The 22,723-nt window shown below is 33.5% G+C and overlaps 1 protein-coding gene across 4 annotated transcripts in view; it reads right to left on the bottom strand.

Moving 5' to 3' along the window:
* LOC106786038 (neprilysin-like) overlaps positions 1-22,322 on the bottom strand; it is a 42,239-nt gene extending 19,917 nt beyond the window's left edge. The window contains exons 1-5 of one of the 4 annotated variants that reach the window (XM_014747026.1): positions 19,812-19,939; positions 19,600-19,715; positions 17,623-18,443; positions 14,859-15,078; positions 6,551-6,658 (exon numbers count right to left, since the gene is read on the bottom strand). In XM_014747026.1, the coding sequence (XP_014602512.1) occupies positions 6,551-6,658; positions 14,859-15,078; positions 17,623-17,826 (532 nt within the window). In that variant the 5' untranslated portion in view covers positions 17,827-18,443; positions 19,600-19,715; positions 19,812-19,939. Of the gene's footprint in view, positions 1-6,550; positions 6,659-14,858; positions 15,079-17,622; positions 18,444-19,599; positions 19,730-19,811; positions 19,940-21,958 lie in introns of those variants that run through there. The other 3 variants (XM_014747025.1, XM_014747028.1, XM_014747027.1) reach the window with 3 other exon arrangements.
* Between the last annotated feature and the right edge of the window lie 401 nt (positions 22,323-22,723).

Below are 22,723 nucleotides of genomic sequence, written 5' to 3'. Positions count from 1 at the left end.
GTTTTGTAACACGAGAATTGAATTAAGATTGATTCAAATAGACATCTCACAGGGAAGAAATAAAGAAATATAAATTAATCAAAAATAATTTAGAGAGCGAATATAAAGATAAAGCGATACTTCGTAATAAATTATACGTTTTGTTTGTTCGTATCTATAAAAAGAAAGCCAAGTGTTGGAAAACAAGACACAAGTGTTTAATTGATTTCATAACTATTTAAATAGATATTACGATCAAGTTAAAATTTGTAATATTTTAAATTGTTTTAAATTAGCGTTTTCTTAGGAAGTAAACTTTACTCTCGTGAAAGTTCGATGACGAGCGAATGCGCGAACATTAATCATAGCCGAGCGAATGGTCGTGTCGCCGATCAAGGTAGAATCAAACATGAATATCTAAAATACCGGAAGCCTGAAACTCCTGCGGCTAGGACTAACTCAGAACTTCCATTTCCGCTTTCGACGGTCTTCCTGTTTTAATGTTGGAAGGGATAAATCTGATTGCAATTTGCAGAAATTAGAAGAACCAGATGAATGTAGAGATGTAGGATGCGTAAACAGAATTTATGTGTGTGTGTGTGTGTATATATAGAAATAGAGATACGTATGTAAGACATTTAAGAATCATTCCCCTATCATATGATAGGGAGATTTCTGTGCTGTTGACTCCAGAGAGAGAGAGAGAGAAAGAGAGTAAAAAAATAATATGAAAAATACAGAAAATGAAAAAAGTTCTATAAGAGGTTTTATCGTGTTCGGTACGCATTAATGCATCGATGTAAATGTGTCCACGATATGGAGACACATCGATCGACATGTCGAGTCCATTTTGTATAATAACAAGAATACGCGTCTCCGACAACGAAACAGCTCGTTCTTCATATTGCCGAGGCAACGTCAAAAACGGCGCCAGCTTTCCGAATCTCTTTTCTCATCTCCCTCTCTCATTCGCGTATCTCGTTTGGTCTACTTCCTTCTATTCTTCTCAGTTTCGATTAAATCGTAAATAAATCCACAGACTCAGCTTGAATGAACTTTTCTTCTTATCTTACACAAAAAGAAATATTCATTTTTTTGTTATTCATTTCGATATATACTTTATTATTCAATATCAAAATTTAAATATAGCATTAAATGGTTTATTTTTTATTTTTAATTTGTTTATTACTTTTTTCTAACGTATAAACATAAAATTCCAAGACTCGACAAATTCACAGACAAAATATCTCTAATTTTAAAAGCATCACCTTTTACTAGCTCTACCCAGAAGATATATTTTATGTTTGCATTAACGTTGTAGGAATCGGATTTCGTCGAACGGTATTCCAAAGAAACCACCCCCTTCGGAAGTTCGCTTTTCAACTGGCAAGGACAAGTAAATCAATCAGATACTTGGTTATGCTCGTGTAAAATATCGTCTCGATCTCACGCGAGAGAACGATTAAGTGCCAATCTTGATAAACATTTTCTTTTGACTCTCTCTCTCTCTCTTCCTTTAGATTTCAGATCAACTCTATTTTTAAATCGAATTAGATATAATTATTAGAGGAAATGGTTTCCCTTCAAAGTGAATTAATAATGGATGCGCATTTATTTGGTAAAATGCTTAAAATACTATCGAAATAACTCAGAGAATCCCATAAAAGTGATTACAAAAAATGGTCGAAGAAGTAACAACGAGCCAGAAAGACTGGTCGTGATTCTGAAGATAAAATGAAACGACTTTAGCAAGAATCCAGAGAATATCGGACTATCAGGCTAGCTCGAATCGTGACTTGGATAACCTTGACATCCTTTGTAATACAACTACTTCCGATTCTGAAAGCTCGAGCAGTTGTACAAACCTGGAAAGCTCGCTTTAACAGACTAGTTTATTTCAAGGTAAACCTTTTATACCATACTAACTTTTCTTGCATAGTAATTAATCTATTATCCTTAATTGATACTAAGAATTCTCTCTCTTGATTAAGAGATATTAGTATGACGTTTAAACTTTTTGACATACTTATTGAGACATACGCAAGGCTGCTAATGTTTTACGTTTATCGAAGAAAAATTTGTAGCATTCGTGAGCAGCATAAAAAAAAGAAATAAAAATTTAGGAGGGGAGGGAGGTTGTTAACGCGAATCCAAAGAAAAAGTAGGTCAGATCGTTGTTCGGATAACACGTTCGACCATCCCCACTAATTTTCTTTCAAATTTTACTCTTCGCGTATGAGATTGTGTGGATTGCGCGCAATACGGGGTGGGCGGGTGTGCGTGTAAGCGCTGCTGAATAATTGCTGGGAAAATCAAAGTAGAAGAGCATGCACACCGTTCTTAGTGAATAATAATTATCGCATTATGATTACATTACGTGTACCAGTTTCATGTCGAAAACAATTTTTTCTACAGATTCTTTCTTCTGTTTTGTTCTTGTAGCTTTTAAGGATTTTATTGTAGCTTTTATTCGAATGCACGCATGTCTCTTTGTTTCGTATTAAAACGAGATAGTAATCTTTGACAATATTGAGTGTTTAGCTTTGTCGAGGTTGAGATATTAATCATATTATCATTAGGCCCACGCATTTCCTATTTTGAAAGGACCAATTGTAAAATCGTTAGAACTGTATTTTCATCGAACAATTCTTAAAGCTCGACGCCCTGAAATTTTGTCGGTTGTCCGGGATGTTCTTTATACGTCACGATATGATATCGAAAAAAACAGCATATCGCGCTGTTGGTTTAAATCAATTTCTTTGACAAGAACTAATATTACAAACTAACGAGAGACATTACGTGTAATAAGCTAATTGAAAAAATATTATTTACGTCTAATTATACTATGTATAAAGGACAAGTCGGATAATTTATTGGCGACATTTGGATCGGATCGAGTACCTAGGGACTGAAACGAGATCGATGACGCGAATACGATACTCGCGAGGATAATAATGTCCTTCCCAAAGGATTAAAGTGTTCACGGGGACGGACGAGGACAGATGTGTAATTAATCGTCTGATAATTAAAGGAGATTACAAACACGACGATACGGTTTTACGTTCGAACGAGAGATCGAATGCGATCGACTTTTCGATGGATACAAAAAGAGAAAGAAACAAAAAAGAACGATAACGACCCTCATAACTTCTTCCTGAGTTCAACTTCATACTTTTTCATTGAATTGTTAATATCAAGCGCTATACGATACGCGGAAAGAAATGAAAAACATATCGAAAACACCACAAAAGCTCATTGTCTCGATCGTTATGCGTGCATCCGCGGCTATTGACATTTTTTTTTCTCTTGGAGTATACATCTGCGCGAATTGACGTAAACAGAAAAATAGAAAAGGATCAAAATCGATATAGATAGATAGAAAAGAAGAAAAGGGTGGGGAAGGGAAGGGAAGGGAAAAAATGAGAGCAAAAAGAGGGAGGCAGCAGGTTTACCGATGTGGTTTTTACTTCGTTCTGCTTCCATCCTCTTCGTCGACGTAACTCAGTCGTAAAACGTTGACCAGAGAATGTGTTAAAGTGGAATACGTGTATTGTGGATAAAAATAGCCTATCGGTTGGAAAGGGAAACAGAGATAGAAAGAAAGCGTGAAAGATAGAAAAAGATAGCAACGCGAAACAAATAAAAGGGAAGAAAGGAATGTCACAGAATGCAAATCAGTGCAGGGAAAAAGGCGCACACAGTTCGTGACCACTAGACAAAACCACCATGACCACTAGGATTCGATCGAAATTCGACGCGTAAAATTTCCCAGATAAAAGGCTAGGCAATCTCTTTTTCCTACGTGTAAAATACCTTATCGAGTTCTAAATCGATTTGCAAAGATTCAGGCTATATTTTCTAGACATTAGTTAGACAGATATTCATAGAGATTTCCACGAAAATCTGTATCTTTTGTTCCCTATCGTATCGAAAGATATACAGGTTTAGAACGAAATGTTTTTTACCTGTATGGGTTGTTTTGGGGGGAGGGGTTTCGTATGGCTGTGTCTGCCTGTCCCAAGGATGTACTCTTTTTAACGTTGTTTAAATAGTAATTTGATATTCTCTATAGGATAATCTCTCGAAAAAGTCTTATTTTCGACTTCGTCTGCATGCATAGTAATGCCGAGGAATTACTAGTAATGACTGATTTCTGGCTTTGACGGTAACATATATATTAATAGAAATTAAAAAATGTAATAACTTGGATAAGTGATTTCGAGAAAGACAATAATGAAATAGAGGATATGGCAAAAGTTTTCTCACCTCAAGAATGTATCAAGGGGATCCCGTAGAAAAACTTTTTAATAGGACCAACTTAGAACGCTACGGGGTTTAGAAGTTGGTCATCTTGTTGCTTATCGTACAAAACACAATTAGATTTTGATTATTTAATTTAACTGATATAACAAAAGTTATACATCAATGATATTATTTTTCTTTCCGTTTAGAGAATATTAAATTGGCATTAAAAAGTTTTTCTATGGAATTCTCTGGATACGCTCCTGAACTAGGACTCGAATCTTTAGGGACATCTAAGTACACGAGACGTAAATGTTTTTGCAAAAAGTATTTCAAATTTTGATAAAGTGAATTCACGACGAAGGATAAGTAAATAGAGCTCTTTACTTTTAAATGATGAAACGTAAACTAGAAAAGGGTCTAAACGAGGCTGGATGCTTAAAGGGCTACCAGAAAGGGGTTGGAAAACAGAAGTTTCTGTGTTATCGATCGCTAGATGGTAACTTTCAATGAGTCAGCCAAGGTCAAGCCATTAGACGGAGTCATACAATCTCTTTTTTTCCTCCTTCTTCGTTTTCTTCTTTTCTTGACTAGAAAATACTGAAAAGTAGCTTAAGAAGTTATCGATCTTACCAAAAGGCTTCTAAAGTTTACAAATTTCCGGATCTTAAACTTATAATCTTTCTGATTTAGACATATTTTCGATATTTTTCATTCGTGAATTCTTATTAAAATGTTCATTAATTTGTTGCTCGATCCAAATAAATCTTACCGAAAACTTCTTAAAACTTATTCGAACTTTATTATTTCCATTATTTTTAACGCTTCTTTAGAAATACCGAATATATCCAATTTTAATAAAAATTAATAAGCAAAGAATTTCAATTTATAATTTGTTAAATCTCCTTGATCTTTTATTTAAGAATTGCATATGTTTATACGATATATCATGAAATTTGTTATTTAAATTATTTGAAATCCTTGATCGTAACAAAATACTCTCTAATAGGAAGCAAGAGAATTTAGATAGTAATCGGAATAATACTGATTTTAAAGATATACAGATTTGACTTGATTTTACGTTATTTTATCGTCAATTTATTCCAGACTTCTTTTTATTTTCGTTTTGATTTGTAATGTATTGTACTCCTCGTAATACTGGTAGACGAACAATAAACTGTTCCTACTATAAAAAACAAATTTAGTTCACCAAATTTCGATTGCACATACAAATTTTCAAAATCCATGCCAATATAACATTTTCCTATGGAAATTATAAAAAAAAAAAAAAATAAACAAATAACACTTCATAAAACTCGTCGTTTAAATAATTCTGCCTTGTTTGAAAAAAATCGCGCATAAACATGCAAAATTTAAATATGAAATGTAAAAAGGAAAAAAAACAATTTTAATCTTTCTTCCATTACATAATTTATTAACATATAATGCAAAATTCATGTGAAATTTCTTTTTCGAAAACTCTTGCATGCTACTTTATACATATATAAAGCTGTGACGTACATACGTATGTATATAGAGAGAGATTTGAATAAATAAAACGTAGTAGTTTATCTTTAATACGAAATAGGTGGATTCCCCTATAAACATCTATCATGGTTCCGAAACGTTAGACGGTTACTGGCTAACAGACGTGGTTGCTTTCTGACCGTATGTACCTACAGCTCACATATTATCGACACATATAAATAATGCACATGATCGATCGATCAGGATGTAAATATAATTTCGAAGGCGAACGAAGTACCTTTCAAAGTTTATTTTAGAATACCAATAGTCCGAATACGTCTTCGTCATTAAATATATTCGCGATGAAAAATTCTTAATAAAGATTTGAAAACTATATTTTAAAGGAACACTTTGAGCCGAAGCTTTTTTTATATTATCACCGAAAGGTGTTAACAAGAATCAGGACTGCATTTACCGTATGGTGCATCAGGCTCAAGCTGGGCTCTCGCAATCTATGGGGTCATATTTTAAAACTTTACTACTCGTAAACGGCAAGACTTATGAAAAAAAAGAAAAAAAAAGAAATAAGGAAAGGAGAAGTAATTCTTAAAAATGTAATTAAAATTTAGGCTTGTTCTTTTGAGACGCTTCGTGATCGCGTCTTATTCTATATATAACCAAAATTTATAGTAAGAAAGTAGATAAACATTTTTGCCGTATTAGCGACACAACGTTCGCCTCCTTAGTTCTCTACAAGCACCACCTATCCCTACATCGTTTTACATCTACTATTCTATAGCATGATTCTTCATTATCATTTTCTTATAGAAGGACAATAAGGATATCTCGAGTATCGACTTACCAGGTGCAAAGTTGACAGGCTTCTCCTTGAACCCGAGACAACTAACGTAGAATTGACCCAGCTTCTCGAAGACACCAACCATTCGATCAGTTTCGTTTAATAACATTTCTGAAATAAAAGAACAAAATCAACAAATTCAATTAATTCATCAAATTTTCTTGTTCCCAATCTAACAATAAACTGTAGTCAATCAAAATTATAACTAATCATTATTAACGCGATTAATAAGAATTAATTTCACTCGTCATTGTCATTTTATTAAATATTTTTCGAATTAATGATACGAATCGGAAATAAAATTCTACTACAGTTGTTCTGAAAATATTAATGATTTCGAAGGATGAATACTATAACAATCGAATTTAGTCTCTCGTTTGCTAACGAACCAATTAAAAATAATTAAATTAAATAATTGATTGACGTATATGAATTCCTCTACTATATTTTTATCTCTTTGTATTTTTTTTTTTTTTATCGACTATTCAAAGGATTTGAAAATATTCCAATAAATTCTTTAATCCATACATTGTACATGGAATAATAATAAAAGTAGTACTTGGGTATGTATTGACGAAAGCTACTTGAAAAATAAAACTTTTTTGAAAAATAGTTCATAGGGACAAGCAATGATGCGTAAAATGAAAGAACACAGATAAAACAAAAGTTTATTGTACTTGAAATGTTGCTTCGGTAAGAGAAAGAGGAGAAGAAGAAAAAGAAGGAGCTTTACAAAGTTTGACTGAAGAGTAATAACAAAAGGTAGCCGATAGAAACATTTTTTCGAAAAAAGAAAAGAAACCGTTCTCTATACTTACGTTAGATTGTTTCTCCTAGCTTTTCAAAGTTCAATGAAAAAGATAGAGAGAGTAATACGAGTATGTGGAACACAGTGACTTATCATAGGACATTAAGAATGTAACATACACACGTATATGATTTTATATAGATGTTCTAACCCTAGTGCAACGTATATCGATTAACGTGAATTATTTATAGTACGGACAAGCGAAAGTACTCGATTCGTTTTTTAGCTCCGTATACCTGATGTACTTGCTATGCTTCTTAAATCTCACTTCGCGACGGACTCATCAATTTATTCGACTGCAACTGCTATGCTATGCTCTTCTATTTTCTACCTACGAATTTTTCATTTCCTTCCTATTCGTCTTCTTCTTCTTCTTCTTCTTCTTCTTCCTTTTACATGTCCTTGGAAATACTTTTCCACTCGAAATTCTAACTTGGAAATAGGACACTTTCTTATGGTTCACTCTTTTTCTTTTTATTTATTTGCTTTCGGAAAATATTTTAATAAAAATGATGTCAACGATGACAGTGTTAACAATAGTAATGATTTCTAAAAAGGTTTGAAGTAGCATAAGAAAATAAAACATTGTCTAGAGAAGAAAAAAAGAACTTTGTTTCGTTGAATTTAGTCGATTCTACAGAACGTTGACGATGGTAAAAAATCTCATTCTTTGTCTCTCCCTCCCTCTTGCTCGCCTGGTTTTTCCCTTCTTTTCTTTAAGGGCATTCTTGCAAACGAGGACAGAAAATTCGGGTAGGAATAAAACGAGCGTTTATTCATAATGACGGTAACAAAACTTAGCCATCGTCTTCCGGAAATTATTATACTAAGCTACTATTTACAACGTTCCTTTCTTTATTATTTCAAAGCCAGGGTGAAATTGAGATTCTCGAATCATATAAAGGTGGACAAATGGAAGAATTATCGAAGGTCTTAGCAGAAAAAGGATGCGTATCGCATCAGCTTTATTACCGAGTCATAAATGTAATAAATAAATCGTAATAAATAAATCGTAATAAATAAATCGTAATAAATAAATCGTAATAATAATCGTATGAAGTGTCACACAACGGATATTATTAAATAAATACAAATATGAATTTGCAAAAGGGAAGGAAAGAAAACGCTTAAACGATACTAGAATAATGCGACGGAAAAGGAAAAAAATTTTCTTAACGAGAATAACTTAATTTTGATTAAAAAGAAAAATGGGGCTTATTATTTCTACGACCCGCTCGAGTTTTAAAGGAAAAGTAAAAGAGGAAATTATGTTTATGGAATAACTGTGTTTTAAATAGGTAGCGTGCAAAAATAAGTAAGTAAGATATGCTAATGTACGTGTACGCATAGGTTGGCCGTATGCACTCGTGCTTAAACAATATGTATGTAGTACTATATACGTACGTATAAAATGGCAAGTTAATGTTGATCCAAGGCGTCACGCACAACGATTATGTTCACACGAAAGATCTTTGCTGCATTTATAATGATCGATACAAGCTACCTCATGCGAGAAAAAGTATTATACGTACAGCAATCATCATTTTGTAATATTCTTTTATTTTTATTATTGACAAAAATTGTAATGTTACGACGAGCTTTTATAATTGTTTTGTAAAAATATTTAAGACAAATCTAACAAACTAGATTTCGAAAACATGCTTTTACTTTCTTTGTCCAACAAGTATCATGTAGGTATCTTCAAACACTCGGAAACTTCTCATCTGAACTATCCAAATGCTTGCACTCGCCTAGAGCTACAAACTTGGCAACTTAGGTTGATTGAAACTTTTAGGCGTTCCTAGAGAAAGAGTTAAAAGAAGAAAAAAAAGTGAGAGAGAAAATAGAAAGAGCAAAAATAGGTGTAGAATGACGACGCCTTCAAACTCGTCTCTCTAACTACTTCAGTTGTCGATGTTTGCACCTTTGTTTCGTTTCTACAGAAATGAGAAATGGAAGACCACGATGATGCCTGCCGACTTTCTCTTTCTCCTCCATTTGTCTCTGTCTTTCTTTGTCTCTTCTTGGTTTTATGTCAATTCAACATAGATAGAATACAATACATTTATTCTTTTGTCTATTAAAAACTATTCAATTATAGATGGCTAATTATTTTCATCGTGTCCGTTAAATATGATTTTGTTTCATAGCTAATCATTTTTATTATTTTCCGTATTTTCATCTAACAATAAGTGTTCTTTCTATTTTAACAAGATTATTCTCTTGTAACTTTTCTTTTTCCTTTTCTTTCATTGTTCGTTTCTATCACATAGAAGTAAGTGCATCTCTTTGAATTGCACTAAACGTTTCAACGAAAATAGTAGCGATGCACCAGTTGTCAGGAAGTAACTAATGACTCTGGACTCCTCGTCCTTCCGTCTTTAAATGCACGTACAACCGGTTTACATTTTTTTCTACAACTCGCGTAGACACGAAACCGACAAAGTGAACGATTCAATTGTCGTTAGCAAACTTATCTCCAAGTTTCGACGTAAAGTCATTCATCTTCTTTTATAAATCTTTTCCGTTTTTATTTGACAAACTTGAAATTCAAAAAGACGTAATTGTTGGCGCAATATTATCGCCAAATTGATTCCTCGGACAATAGAAATTGTAATTTTCATTAATAATAAATACACATAAAAGCAAATGAACATTGTTTAGTTTAAATAATGAATAGGAATAGTAAACACAATAGTGGTATTAAACTAACGTGTCCGGATCGTTTCCGTAATAGGTTGGTAACATTAACAGAGCAAAACGTTGATGATATAAATCACGATCATCGTACAACACCATAAAGATATATCTTTACGAGTAGATTCATTGCAACGAAGCATGATCTGGTTACTCGACGATATTCCACGATACATGAGATACCATTCTAGCGTACTATTATCCACTAATACGTGCATACCACCTATGTAACATAGTAATAATGTGTGTGTGTGTGTGTGTGTGTGTGTGTGTGCGTGAATGTTCGAAGACACGAAAAGCGCCATAAAAGATAGAGAAATGCTATTAAGAAAGAGAGTAAAGATATTATTTTTGCAGTTAAAATAAATCTTTCTATTTCTCAGTCGATAATGCCACTCTCAACGTTACTTTATCTTTCATTTTAACGACAATTTTAAGCATAATTCTCTTGATAATAAATATGTAAGTATGTAATGAGTCAAATAATCGATCACCATGATGATTTTTCGTGGACGAAATGAATACTAATATATATGATTGTAATACTTTAACCATATACGATATACATATATGTTGTATATGTCATGCTTGAATTTAAAAATAGCACGATTGAATTTTTGCCGATGTAAGAGCTCCCCCGTGTGGGTCTATCGATCGTCCGCCATTTTTACTCTTCTCGATGATGTCCGATATCGTTTTTAACGCCGAATGACATCGATCTTTGCAACAATGTATTCTCGTCTCCGAGTATCATATAACATATGTATATATAACATATATAATATTTGAACATGAGAAGAAAAGCTTGATACGCGTTTAGATTTGTGGTTTCACGCGTGTGCTTTCGCCTATTTTCGTGCGGTTTTATACGTTACTGGTTGTGACGATGATTGCGGTTAAACCGAGATATCCTTCCGTTTAACATCTCTTCCCTGAATCATCTCTATCCTGATATTAAATCAATCTTGCCATTTTCTATATGACCTGTCAAAATTGACACCTCCTCCCTCTTTTCCATTTATCTTCTATTTATTCGTTTTCTTAAATAAATACAAAAATTACAAAATCTTTTTGAATGAATTCGTTTAGAAGAGTAAAGATTCAATTCGCTCGCGTCTTTTCAAGTCTTTTCTTCAACTTTTCAAGTCCGCAATGAAGCTTCTTTACTGCGAGAAGTATTCAAAAAAGGAACAAAAAGAGAACAACAAAAAAAAGCAAGATACTACGTCTCTTGTTTCTCTTTTTGTGAAAAGAAAATAATGGCCATCCTTAAGAAGGAAAGAGACAAATTTTCGTGAATACAATATAAGATATACAGTAATATTAAACAAAAGTATGAAGCCGAACAATATTTACGAGCTTGAAAATAATAAAACATTGATCATTTTGCAATGATGCTACTTTTTTTTTGTCCTGAAATTGGATCTTTACGTACGTAATTTGAAAAGTTTGTAAAATTGTAGCTTATCCTATCTCGTTGGTATAGTCGTTAAAAAGAGATGGCGAGAACAAGTAGTAATGGTTACTTCGTCGGCCTGTTAAAAGAGAATAACGGTTAAAGTTTCACCTTTGTATATTTTCTCTCTAACTAAACTCGTATAGTTTCTTACGCATAAATGAATATACTGATTTTATTCTAAATTGGAAGAATTCTTGACTTTTGATTGATCAGATTGATGAAAATACGTATTTACTTAGGTACGTAGGACAATCGATTGCAAAGGGTCACCGTGTATATTGGCATACGCTTGAACCACCTATTGTTCCTGTTAAGGTCGTAAGCTCTAGCTTTGGTAGTAGGTACGCGAATCGCGTGGTGCATCGATCATACGTAATACACAGTAGTCGAGAATCCTTCTCAAAAACGAGGTCGTACTACCTATTCCCCAGCTCATTTATTTATCCTATTAATGCTTATATGATACTTCTTTTATTTCTAACAATTTTTCCACTTGCCCACACAAATCTATTATACGATGCATACGAACAATTTTATTTAGCTTCGTTAAATATTAGATTACCTTACATTGTATTACCTCTCATTCAAAATTCAATCATTGAAGATCCATCATTAAGCGACGTAAGCTAACGAACAATCGTCGTAATACTTTCAAAAGTGCACGCGCCTGCAGTCTTTCAAAAGTCACAAATGTGAAACCTTTCAAACCTATTTATTGTAATAATAATATTTTCATTTAAAGGAAAATTGTCTATCTTTGAAATTAAAAATAAATTTGAACGGGAACGTATTAGCATTCTCGTCGAACGAATGCATTTCATGCATTAACGAAAATTAGAATCCTGCAGCAAGGACCATTTAACGGGAACGTTATTTTGGAAAGAATGAAAAGAGGTAAATAGATAGCCCACGTAAATTGTTACGAACTGTCTACACCGTAACCGTCACATATTACGTAGATATGCTGGCTCAGAGAATTCGCTTATTTTTTTTACATTAAATGGAAATTGAATTTTTAATAGAAAAGTAAAAAACAGAAAATACAATGTCACTTAATATTCTTTACAAATATTTTTATCGATTCTAATAAAAGATCTTGAAAGAGTTATTCGAAGAACTATCATTTAATATAAAAGAAAATCGGTGTGTGTGTGTGTGGTTGTATTATAACATCATTCGATAGGAATAATTTGTAACATTTTATATGGATCGCCTATAATACGTAGTATATAAAAGGGAAAAAGGAAAAAGAGAGAAAAAGAAAGAGAAAAATGATAGTTTACGAGTGGAAACCGATAGTATACACTCGTGTTTTCCTTTCATTATTACCACAGCAAAGCAACGAAAGTCTTTTTCTGCCCACGCACGCACACAGAGAGAGAAAATATATTCTCTCATCTCGGGCAAGGAAGGATCTTGCAATTGGAGAAACCGTAGCGCGAATAACACTTTTGCTGCGTGATGCTTTAGAAAGGGAAAAAGCAGATCGGCGTAGAACAGAAAGAGCGTAAAAGAAAGAAAGGGAAAGAGAAAGAGTTGAAAATGAAAAGAACGTACTTCAGGTTTACCAAGCCCTTTCAACTTTCCCAGCTCGAGAACATTCTCCATACAGACGACTCGTTACGATTTAATGAACCAACGGGCAGCTTTCAAATTTCCTAACGAATTGTTCGCCGTCCGTAAAATTTTTACGGTGGTCCCTGATCCTGACAATTATTAGATTGTATTTTTATATTTAATACAAAATATTATATTTATTAGAAATCATTTCTAAACGTTATGCTTACAGTGTCCCAAAAGAAACAAATTAAAACAATACGTAAAATCTATATACAATATTCTGTTTTTCTTCTTTTTCTTTCGAGATATGAATCTCCAGTTGCAGTATTATTAAAAAATGATATAATTGCAAGATGATACAGCTACAAATATTTGACAGACAAAAATCTATATAAATTGAATGAATGAATTAATTGACTATTACTATCGTATTAGGCAAACATAAGAAGTAACTATAATTGGGTGTCTATTAAAAGACGAACTTGACCCTTTTAAATACGATTAATCAGGTTTGTAGAAAACGCGTACACGTATCTCCCCTAACTCTCCTTCCCCATCTCAACGTTTTTCCATCTTACGTAAATTCCACTACTACATAAGGCTTCATCACCGACACTTCGGCAACGAAGACGGCAAGGGATGAAAACGATTAGCCAAATTCTCTAAACTTTAGGAACCTTTCAAACGTTTCTTTTCATCTTCGAAAGGAACATTTTTATACTCCGAATGGTATCAATGAAATTCAAGCTATTCAAATTGACTATTGCATCGGGTCCAGTAAAGTTTCTTCGTATTTTAATGTCGCTTTTACATTAAAAAAGTTTTTTCATATTTGGTATCTAACCTTCTCCAAATGATTTCAAATTGTTCAGCAAAGTGCATTTTGCATGTCAAAATTTTCACATGTATCAATTTTAAAACGTTAAGACAACTTTTGATTTTATTTAATTGCATGTCGCAAATATCGCCTGATCCGATTTATATTACTTAAGTTATACTTTCGATCATTTAAATGTAGATCTTTATAAAGAGAGAGAGAGAGAGAGAGAGAGAGAGAGAGAGAGAGAGAGAGAGAGAGAGGAAGAAACGATGTTGACGATTCGAGTTGATTTAAACATTTAAACTGAATTTTTAGGAAGGAAAATAAAATGACGTAAAAAGTTAAAAGAAAGATTGTTTTTTTTCGAAAGGAAAAAGGGGTAAAAAAAAAAATCTGGCACTGGTTAAAAGCTTCGCTATCAGCTGGCGATGTTTAAGAGAAGAAAAAGAAATAGAGAGTATGAAGAATAGAAAAGGTGGTTACTTTTCATTCTTTTTGGCCAACTCAACCGTACGTCATACGATTCTTCTACTTACTTTTTCTTCCTCCTCTTCGACGCCGTGAGAAAAACGACGACTTCTTTTCTAAATTCTGCCAAGATAGATTTATCTCTTGAGAGAGAAAGAATAGGAAAGACCGATAGAGAACATTCGTTAATGCGATTCCTTGAACGTTCCTTTTACTCTTTCGGAAGAAAACTAATATTCGACCAAAAATATTTATATACGTTATAAAATAAACTTATAATTCGTAAAACTTTATTATAATAAAATGAGTAATCTGTGTGTGACATGAAAATTTGATATAGCACAACTTAGAAATAGATTTTCGAGCTATAGAAAATGCATACTTGATGGAAATTGATTACTCCTATGATTCTAATCACCGGGATAATGGAGAGTTCTAAGTTTTCGTCGCGTTAGCTAATCCAACTGATGCAAAAAGATAAATTATAAGTGCAACTTACTATGAATACGTTCGTCGATTTGAGCCTGCAACATATTGAAACTCGAGCTTGGTTGATAAGGCTGTTGATCGCGAAAACCACCACAGGCAAACTGATAAAAGTCTTTGCAAGGATCCACGCCTCTTTTCATTGAAGCCAAGATCCTTTTGGAGGCTTCCATGCAGGCCTTCGATTCGCAAATGCCATCCGGACCGTCTCGTTCTCTGATACAGGCCTCGTCCTAAAACATTCGTTATTAATTCATTCACATTTGTCTATACCATTTCTGTTAAAACATTATTTAACTGCAATTTCTTATTTTAATTAATAATTACTGTCAACCTGATGACTTTCTTTTAATTATCTTTTCAAAAATAGAATTTAATACGATTTGGACTATCTTATTTTTCTATTTTTGTTGACTTGTCAATTTGAATTAATTGGATTTATTGATAACTAATAAAAAAATAAATATAAAAAGAAGAGAGTCTGGATAAAATGAATCAGTATTGAAAAACGCACCAACACGATGATATCTTTTTTAAGAGAGAACGCATCGTAGATTTATTCACGAGATCGATCCATTCGATGAATCGTAAGACTATTCAAACGAATTCGTTCCTCGTTATATTAGTAAGAAGAGAAAGAAATGAAATAAAAAGCAAATAAAAGAGAAGACAAATTCAATTTATAAGGTAACAAAATAAAATAGACTCTTCCAAAAATTTGTTTCTTACATTAGTAGTAAGAACAAAGGTCAGGATGAAGGGTAAAGCTCTGATCTCGGTCGAGATTGACATTTGCCTCGAAACCTTACCTTGGAATACGGCTTCGGCATGGTCTAGCACGTGCTATGTTTTAACTATACATCTAATCATTTCTAACAAAATGTACATTATTTATAAATTCTATGACTAACAATAAACTATTATTTCTTTAATACAAAATTACGAGTATAATAACTGTAAGATATTACAATAGAAACATAAATGATTATCACAATTGTTACTAAAAATCTTTGTAGAAAATCATTCAATACTTTATTCATACATACATATTTGAAAGAAATCAATCATATAGAATTTTGGAAGTAACCAACTATTGTATTTGTAAGTTGTCAATGAAATCATGGCACGTTAATCGAAATGATCGATAACGATCGTATGTGCTACTTCTCATAGACGGTATCGTTCAAAAGCATTTCGATTGTTCCCCAGTCATTTGTAAAGTAACATCGAGGTATTGTATACTTTCGATCGATAACGTTACGCAATCGGAAGTAGGAAAAGAAAACAAAAAAAAAAGAGAGAAAAAGAATGGGAAAATATTTCCCTACCTATCTGTTAATTCCCAACTTTAGAATTGGCGATTTGGAAAAATGGTTAATCTCATTGAAAATCAGTATAAGGAAGCGGATACTTTTAAGGAGAAAAAAAGGAGGATGGACGACAACGGAAGGCGTGTAATAGCCATCTTATCAGCAAAAGGCTTAGAGTTATCTTACTATGGTTTCACGATCAACAGTAAGCAACTCGTAATTCAGTTAAAGGTCCTTGAGTGAAATTTACGGTATAATGAGCAGACTATGTGTAAAAAGGAAAATGCATTTGTAATATATATTAGAAATATTATCATCATATTTAGAAATATTTATCATCTATTTTTATTTCTAAACTTTTTGATCAGTATATAATAATAAAAATAATTCTCCCCTGGAATTTGAATTATCGGAATAATTTGACAAATATAATTAATTCGATAAGAAGGTCGATTTAATTGAACATTATTCCTCGTTTGAAAAAGAAGTTAAAGGAGCTCTTTCGAATCTATGGAGGACAGTATTATCCACGGCTATGTTTCGTACGGTCGAATAAACGATGGATTATAGTCGAGAAAATGAGTTTTCCTCGATGTGCTCGTTCGTGTTTGTTCGTGAATTTGCGAAAAGGTTGGAGGTTCAAGCAGTACACCACCACCACCACCACCACCGCCACCACCACCACTAGCAACTAGGCACACCCGGGCTTGAATCCTGAACTAAGCGTAGGATGGTACCTCAATTTCTCTTACGTGAATATAAAAATACAATGGCAGATGCGCGAGCAAACTATTATTTTAGATCTCTATTTCGAAGACGTGTTACATGTTCGATATATCTGTGCTAGGGTTTGTTTCCAAAAAAAAATTGCGTTAAAAGAAACGAAAGGACTGATTTAGAAATCGATAGCAGCTTATCATCTTTCATCGAGTTTTTCTTTCCCGTAGAGTCTATCGTTTTCTATCGAGATACCTAACCAGAATTATGCGGGCGGAAATATGATGCTGTCAGTTTGGAATTCTCCCTGCCATTTTGCAAATCTCACGCCTCGTTTGTCACGAAAGATATTCCTGAAAATGGAAGCCAAAACTCCAATGACTCTTCTTCTCTTTATCACTTTATCTTCTTTTGTTCTTCACTGGTCAACGATATAAAAAGGTGTTTTACTTGACTAAACGATTTTTCTACATTACATTTTTCGATGATATCTATTTTTATAAATGTTTACTGGAAGATTAAAATCGTTTGGCTCGTTGCTTCACTCTATGCGATAGAAAATAGAGATCTAAGGCGATCGAGAGTTCGGATAAGTGTCATATAATTGTAAGACAGAAGAATATTTATGGAGAAATATCTTTTATCGAAGTATCTTTATCGAACATTTTGATAATAATCAGATATAGGTAATACAAAAAAATATGTGAGAACGTAAAAGATAATAGTATTAGGATTGAAAATGCAACTCACCAATGGCGCGCAATCGCGCGGTTGTTCTCCTTCGGGTAGAGTAGTGATAAGAAAGAGAACAGGACTAGTGACAAGTAGACTGGTAACGAGTAACATGGCAAAGGTAAGCAAGGCCTTGTGCACGGCTTTACTTTTCCTAAGCCAATAACACGGAACACAGCAAATCCAAGTTCCTTGTTGAGACGGTCTGTCAACGTGTAGCATTGGTTCGTCTTGAAGGGCCTGAACTTCTTCGGGCGAGGCAGTAGTACCGGGGGTGCCACCTCCACCAGTCCCTGGCCCCCCGCCGGCAGTCTGCTGGTGAGCGTGGCCATGCGTCTGGGCCCCAACGAGCGGGCCAGCTCCTCCTCCCCCAGTAGCCCCGCCAGCCCCGCTCCCTGGAGCGCACAAAGTGCGGGGACTTAATGGCAATCTCACGCTTGCCTCTCCTCTCGATCTTTCGAATCGACCACTATCTCGAGCACCGCAACTTTTGCTGCTTCCTAAGCCACTACCAATGCCACCTGCACTACCACCTGCACCAGCACCTGCACCACCACCTACACCACCACTACCACCGACACCACCACTCCCGCTATTGCTACTATTACCAACACCAGTACCACCTACACCACCCCCGCCACGGGCCCCACGGCCCCCGTAACCTCGGCTCACCGTGCACAGAGCCACATTTGCCGGGTTCCTCGGAACCTTCCCTCAATATCCTCGTCCTTCGATAATCTAGGATCGACCCCCGCCACCTTTTTGATAGATCAACCTACGCTGATCCAATGATATCATTGAATATCTCTTTCTATGTCTTCTTCTGCATAGATTCCGATCTGGAATCATAATCATTCCTATTATTTGTTCATTATTCACTAGTCTACGAATCCTATTTCCACGTATTATAATATACCGATCACTAGTATGTTTTTATTACTGAATACATTTATGTACGCTTCGATGCTCATTGATGAACACGTATGTTACTAACTGTGACAGAATAATCGCATCAATTTAACTCTAAGCGTAAAGCTTATTTCAGATTGTATTATTTTTCGATAACTCGAAATACAATTATATCGACTATTTTCGTTCTCAATGAATTTCATATAATTATATCTTAACTAATAATGAAAGGACACAAACAGATACTGAAAAGAAAGAAAAAAATGTATGCAGAGATATTACGGGGACTCGAAAAAGGAACGTTAGCACACATTTGCGATAGAAACGTGCAAAGAATTAACAAGACGAAAAGTGCTTCACAAAATACCGAATTGATAAATGTATAAAATTAAAAATAATATATATGAGTTTCAAAGGGAAAATTGAAGACAGTTAATAAATTTTGATGAACAAATTTATTTGATCTTGTTGAACGTTTCGTCCCTTACTGGGGACTTCCTCAGCAACTACAAAATTTTTTTTTTTTTTTCTTTATATTATTTTATAATTATGACTTGTTAAAAAGATATATAAACATTACAATAAATAAATAAATAAATAAATAAACTTTAAATTTTTTACCTCGATCACCTAGTTCACGCGTCAATACATATTATTTTAGAGTCATACATTATAATAAATTAATTAATCCTAAACAACCTTACATCATATACTGTATATGATTACATGTGACGAAGTAAGGTTGTTTAGGATTAATTAATTTATTATAATGTATGACTCTAAAATAATATGTATTGACGCGTGAACTAGGTGATCGAGTTGCTGAGGAAGTCCCCAGTAAGGGACGAAACGTTCAACAAGATCAAATAAATTTGTTCATCAAAATTTATTAACTGTCTTCAATTTTCCCTTTGAAACTCATATATATTAATATACTGTTGGGACAAGAATATTGATTATTAATTAAAAATAATTTTAAACGCATATAAAAGATGAATAATATATCCAATCATGCTATACTTATCATAATATTCTAAAAATATTATATAGATATGTAATATAATGCATATATATATAGATACATACATATGACCTTTTGTTTTGGAAGACCTCGTTCTCAATGGTTATTTATTGCAATGCGTCGACCTATCAGGCATCGTTAAAATGGAACAACGGCCGGAACACGGGACGGTTTTCGCATACTTCGAAGGAACAATTTGCTTTTGGTAAGCTATAATTCTCTCTCCTTCTCCCTCTCTTTTTCTATTTTTATACCGATAAAATTTCTATTATCTTACCGAATTTATATTTAAATCTCTCGAATAGTTGGTACGTTGGAATGAAAAGAATCGAGCAATTCTTCATCGTCAAGAATAAAGTAAGATGAATTTGATCGATGAGGACGACTCCATAGTTGGTTCGTGAGTAAGTGAAATTAAGGTTTCTCTATTACAAATCGATCATGAGAGAAAGAGGAAAGGAGAAAAGCAGATATTTTCATCTAGATCGAAAATGTTTACCTGCTGAAAAGAAATTTCGTGTTATCGTTAGGATCGAATATAACTAAACTCTTGCGAATTCTATAGAAAATATCGTTAAATCTAACTATAAGTGTCAGAAGTAGAACAATCTAATTTTTATAATATTAGATTATAACGTAAGTGCAATAGCAAGTAATAATATTTTATCTATTAGATCGAACTTATTTATTATATATAAAAAAAAAGCCCAAAGAGATATAATTTAATAAATAATAAATTTGCGCTGCAATAAATATATTCGAATAAATATGTATTACGCGAAAATAAAATACAAATGTTTTCTTAAAAAGGAATAGATGCTGGTACATATATTTAGAAATAAACGCATACATATATATGCGTCTATATATATAGACATGTATTACCGAAGTGCATATAAAAGACACGCTCGTAGTATTAAAGATGAAAAACAAAAGCAAGGAAGTCTGAACATCGCGGAGAGATGAGTCCTCGTGTTCTGAATAAATAATTCTCTACGATTTCAAAGTACATATATACAAACGTACACCCTAACGTTCGATCGAGAAATTTCTGTGGAAAATTCTCGATCGGGTGGATTTCTCTCTGGAAAAATAGTCAAGTTTAGGTCGTAAATCATTCGTTTACTCTTTGCTTAGCTACACCAGTGTATCCCTGTGTGTATCAACGATCGAACCTTTCGAATCTTTTGTTTCCCGCTTCTCTGTTATATCTTTTTTTTTTTTTTTCATTTCTCTTTAACTCAAATGCAAGGGTGCAAAAGATAAAGAGAGAGAGAGAGAGAGAGAGGAAGGGAGAAAAATGAAAGAAAAAAATAGAGAAAACTCAACGTGTTATATTTTATATGACCATGTATTGGTCCGTTCGTGTTATTAATAGTACAACACGCGACCGATCGGTATATTCTCGTATTGCTTTTTGTTGCTCGTATAAAAATACTCGTGGGTGACGTGAGATTACATTTTCCAGTCGACGGTGTACGTGATCGAGAGAGGAAGAGAGAGAGAAAGGGATCGAGCGTAAAATGCGTTGTTGTAAATGCAAGATAATCGTGAAAAGAAGCACTCTTCTCCCTTCTTCTCCATCTCTCTCTCACACACACATTTTCACCCTGCTCTTAGATAGCCTCTCTCTTTCATATTCTCTATACAACCTTCACTCTCTCTCTCTTTTTTTATCCCTCGCGTCTCGCAGATCTCGAGACCTAGTTTCGCGCGAAAAAGTTCTATCTTCTCGAAGTTGACGATCCGGAGAGTGCAAAGAGCGGATCCTTCCTACCGCGTTCCTTTTCCTTTGGATTGATTGAGAGAGAGAGAGAGAGAGAATGTTCATATTTTTTTGTATCTCCGTTTTTTATTTTTCGCTACCTCGCCTCGTACTTTTTCGTCTTATTCTTATCGCCAAAAGTTTCGTTTTATTCGACGATTCGAACGGAGAACTAACGAAACTTCTACCTTCTTATGAAATCTTCCGACACCATTTTTGTAATCTTTATTGTAAACTTTTGAAAAGTTACAAAAATATGGAAGAAGCAAACGAATACGATTTAATCTGGTAAAAATCTTATCGATTGACTTATATAAAAATTGGTTGTTCGTAAAATTGTTTAAAATTCAGAAAGTAGTATTATCAAAGAGCATCGAGGCAAGAAGAAACTTACTATTCACTAAATGTAAGTGAAACTTGATTAATGAAAAACAGTAAGAAGAAAGTACGTGGATCCATGAAAATAAAAAGTAAGAAAAAGTTCTAAAAGTTCTTCGCGCTTTAACCTACAAACGTGGGAATAAATTTTCTCTATAAAGGCATTATATACATAACTATACCACTTAACATAATTAATTAAAATAGATGGAAAAAAATAATTTTCGTTAGAAATAATTAATGAATGAAATTAATATCGTAAATAATGTTTTGCATCTTACTTTTATTTACAACGATCGGAGTAACACGCCTAATCGTCCTTTTCTTTTTGTCTCTTTTTTTTTCTTTTTCGTTCTTTTCTCGATTCCCCTTTACTTCTCTCTTAGTTTTAATCTTTTTAATATTTCGTATATAATTCACAAATACATATGTATATCGTCGGGTAACTTCACCGAGTTAAATTGAAGGAGAAACATTGTTTGAAAAAAAAATTTATGTAATTATTTAGTTGAATTCGCGTTAATAATTATGATTTATGATGCATTTATGTATCAAGGAAGATGCATAAAACGCGGCACCTGTTCAACGATTCGTGGTAACACGCGGACTGTTAGTCCGAACTGAACTACCGCGCTACCATAGAACGTCTCGCGGTCTCTCCCCCTATTTCCTTCCTCAAACTAGTGCGCAAACTCTTAATATTCAAACCTTTAGCATTATTTAGTATTAATCCTAATCTAATCGAAAATCATATTTACATTTCGTCCTATTAATAACTATTTTTTAGTTCAGTAAAGTGACTGAAAAAGGATACCCAGAGTTTAAAGTTTAATATATGTAAAAAATAAAAATAAGATATTACTTTTCTATGCAATTGAATTGTTCGAGAAGTTAATAGAATATCTTCGTTAATAATAATTAGAATTTGATCTTAATCGTGTTAGATATTTAGTAGTCTTTGATAATTTCCGTTTGGAAGAAAATTTGCTTGCAAGGTGCGTCATCGAATACATAAGACACGATTCGATTAAAGCTTTAGTCCCACG

Source organism: Polistes canadensis, unplaced genomic scaffold, assembly GCF_001313835.1.
Source record: "Polistes canadensis isolate GaletaPanama2010 unplaced genomic scaffold, ASM131383v1 scaffold_63, whole genome shotgun sequence".
Taxonomy (NCBI): Eukaryota; Metazoa; Arthropoda; class Insecta; order Hymenoptera; family Vespidae; genus Polistes; species Polistes canadensis.
Note: the sequence above shows the minus strand (reverse complement) of the source record. Positions and strands in the feature narration are given on the sequence as shown.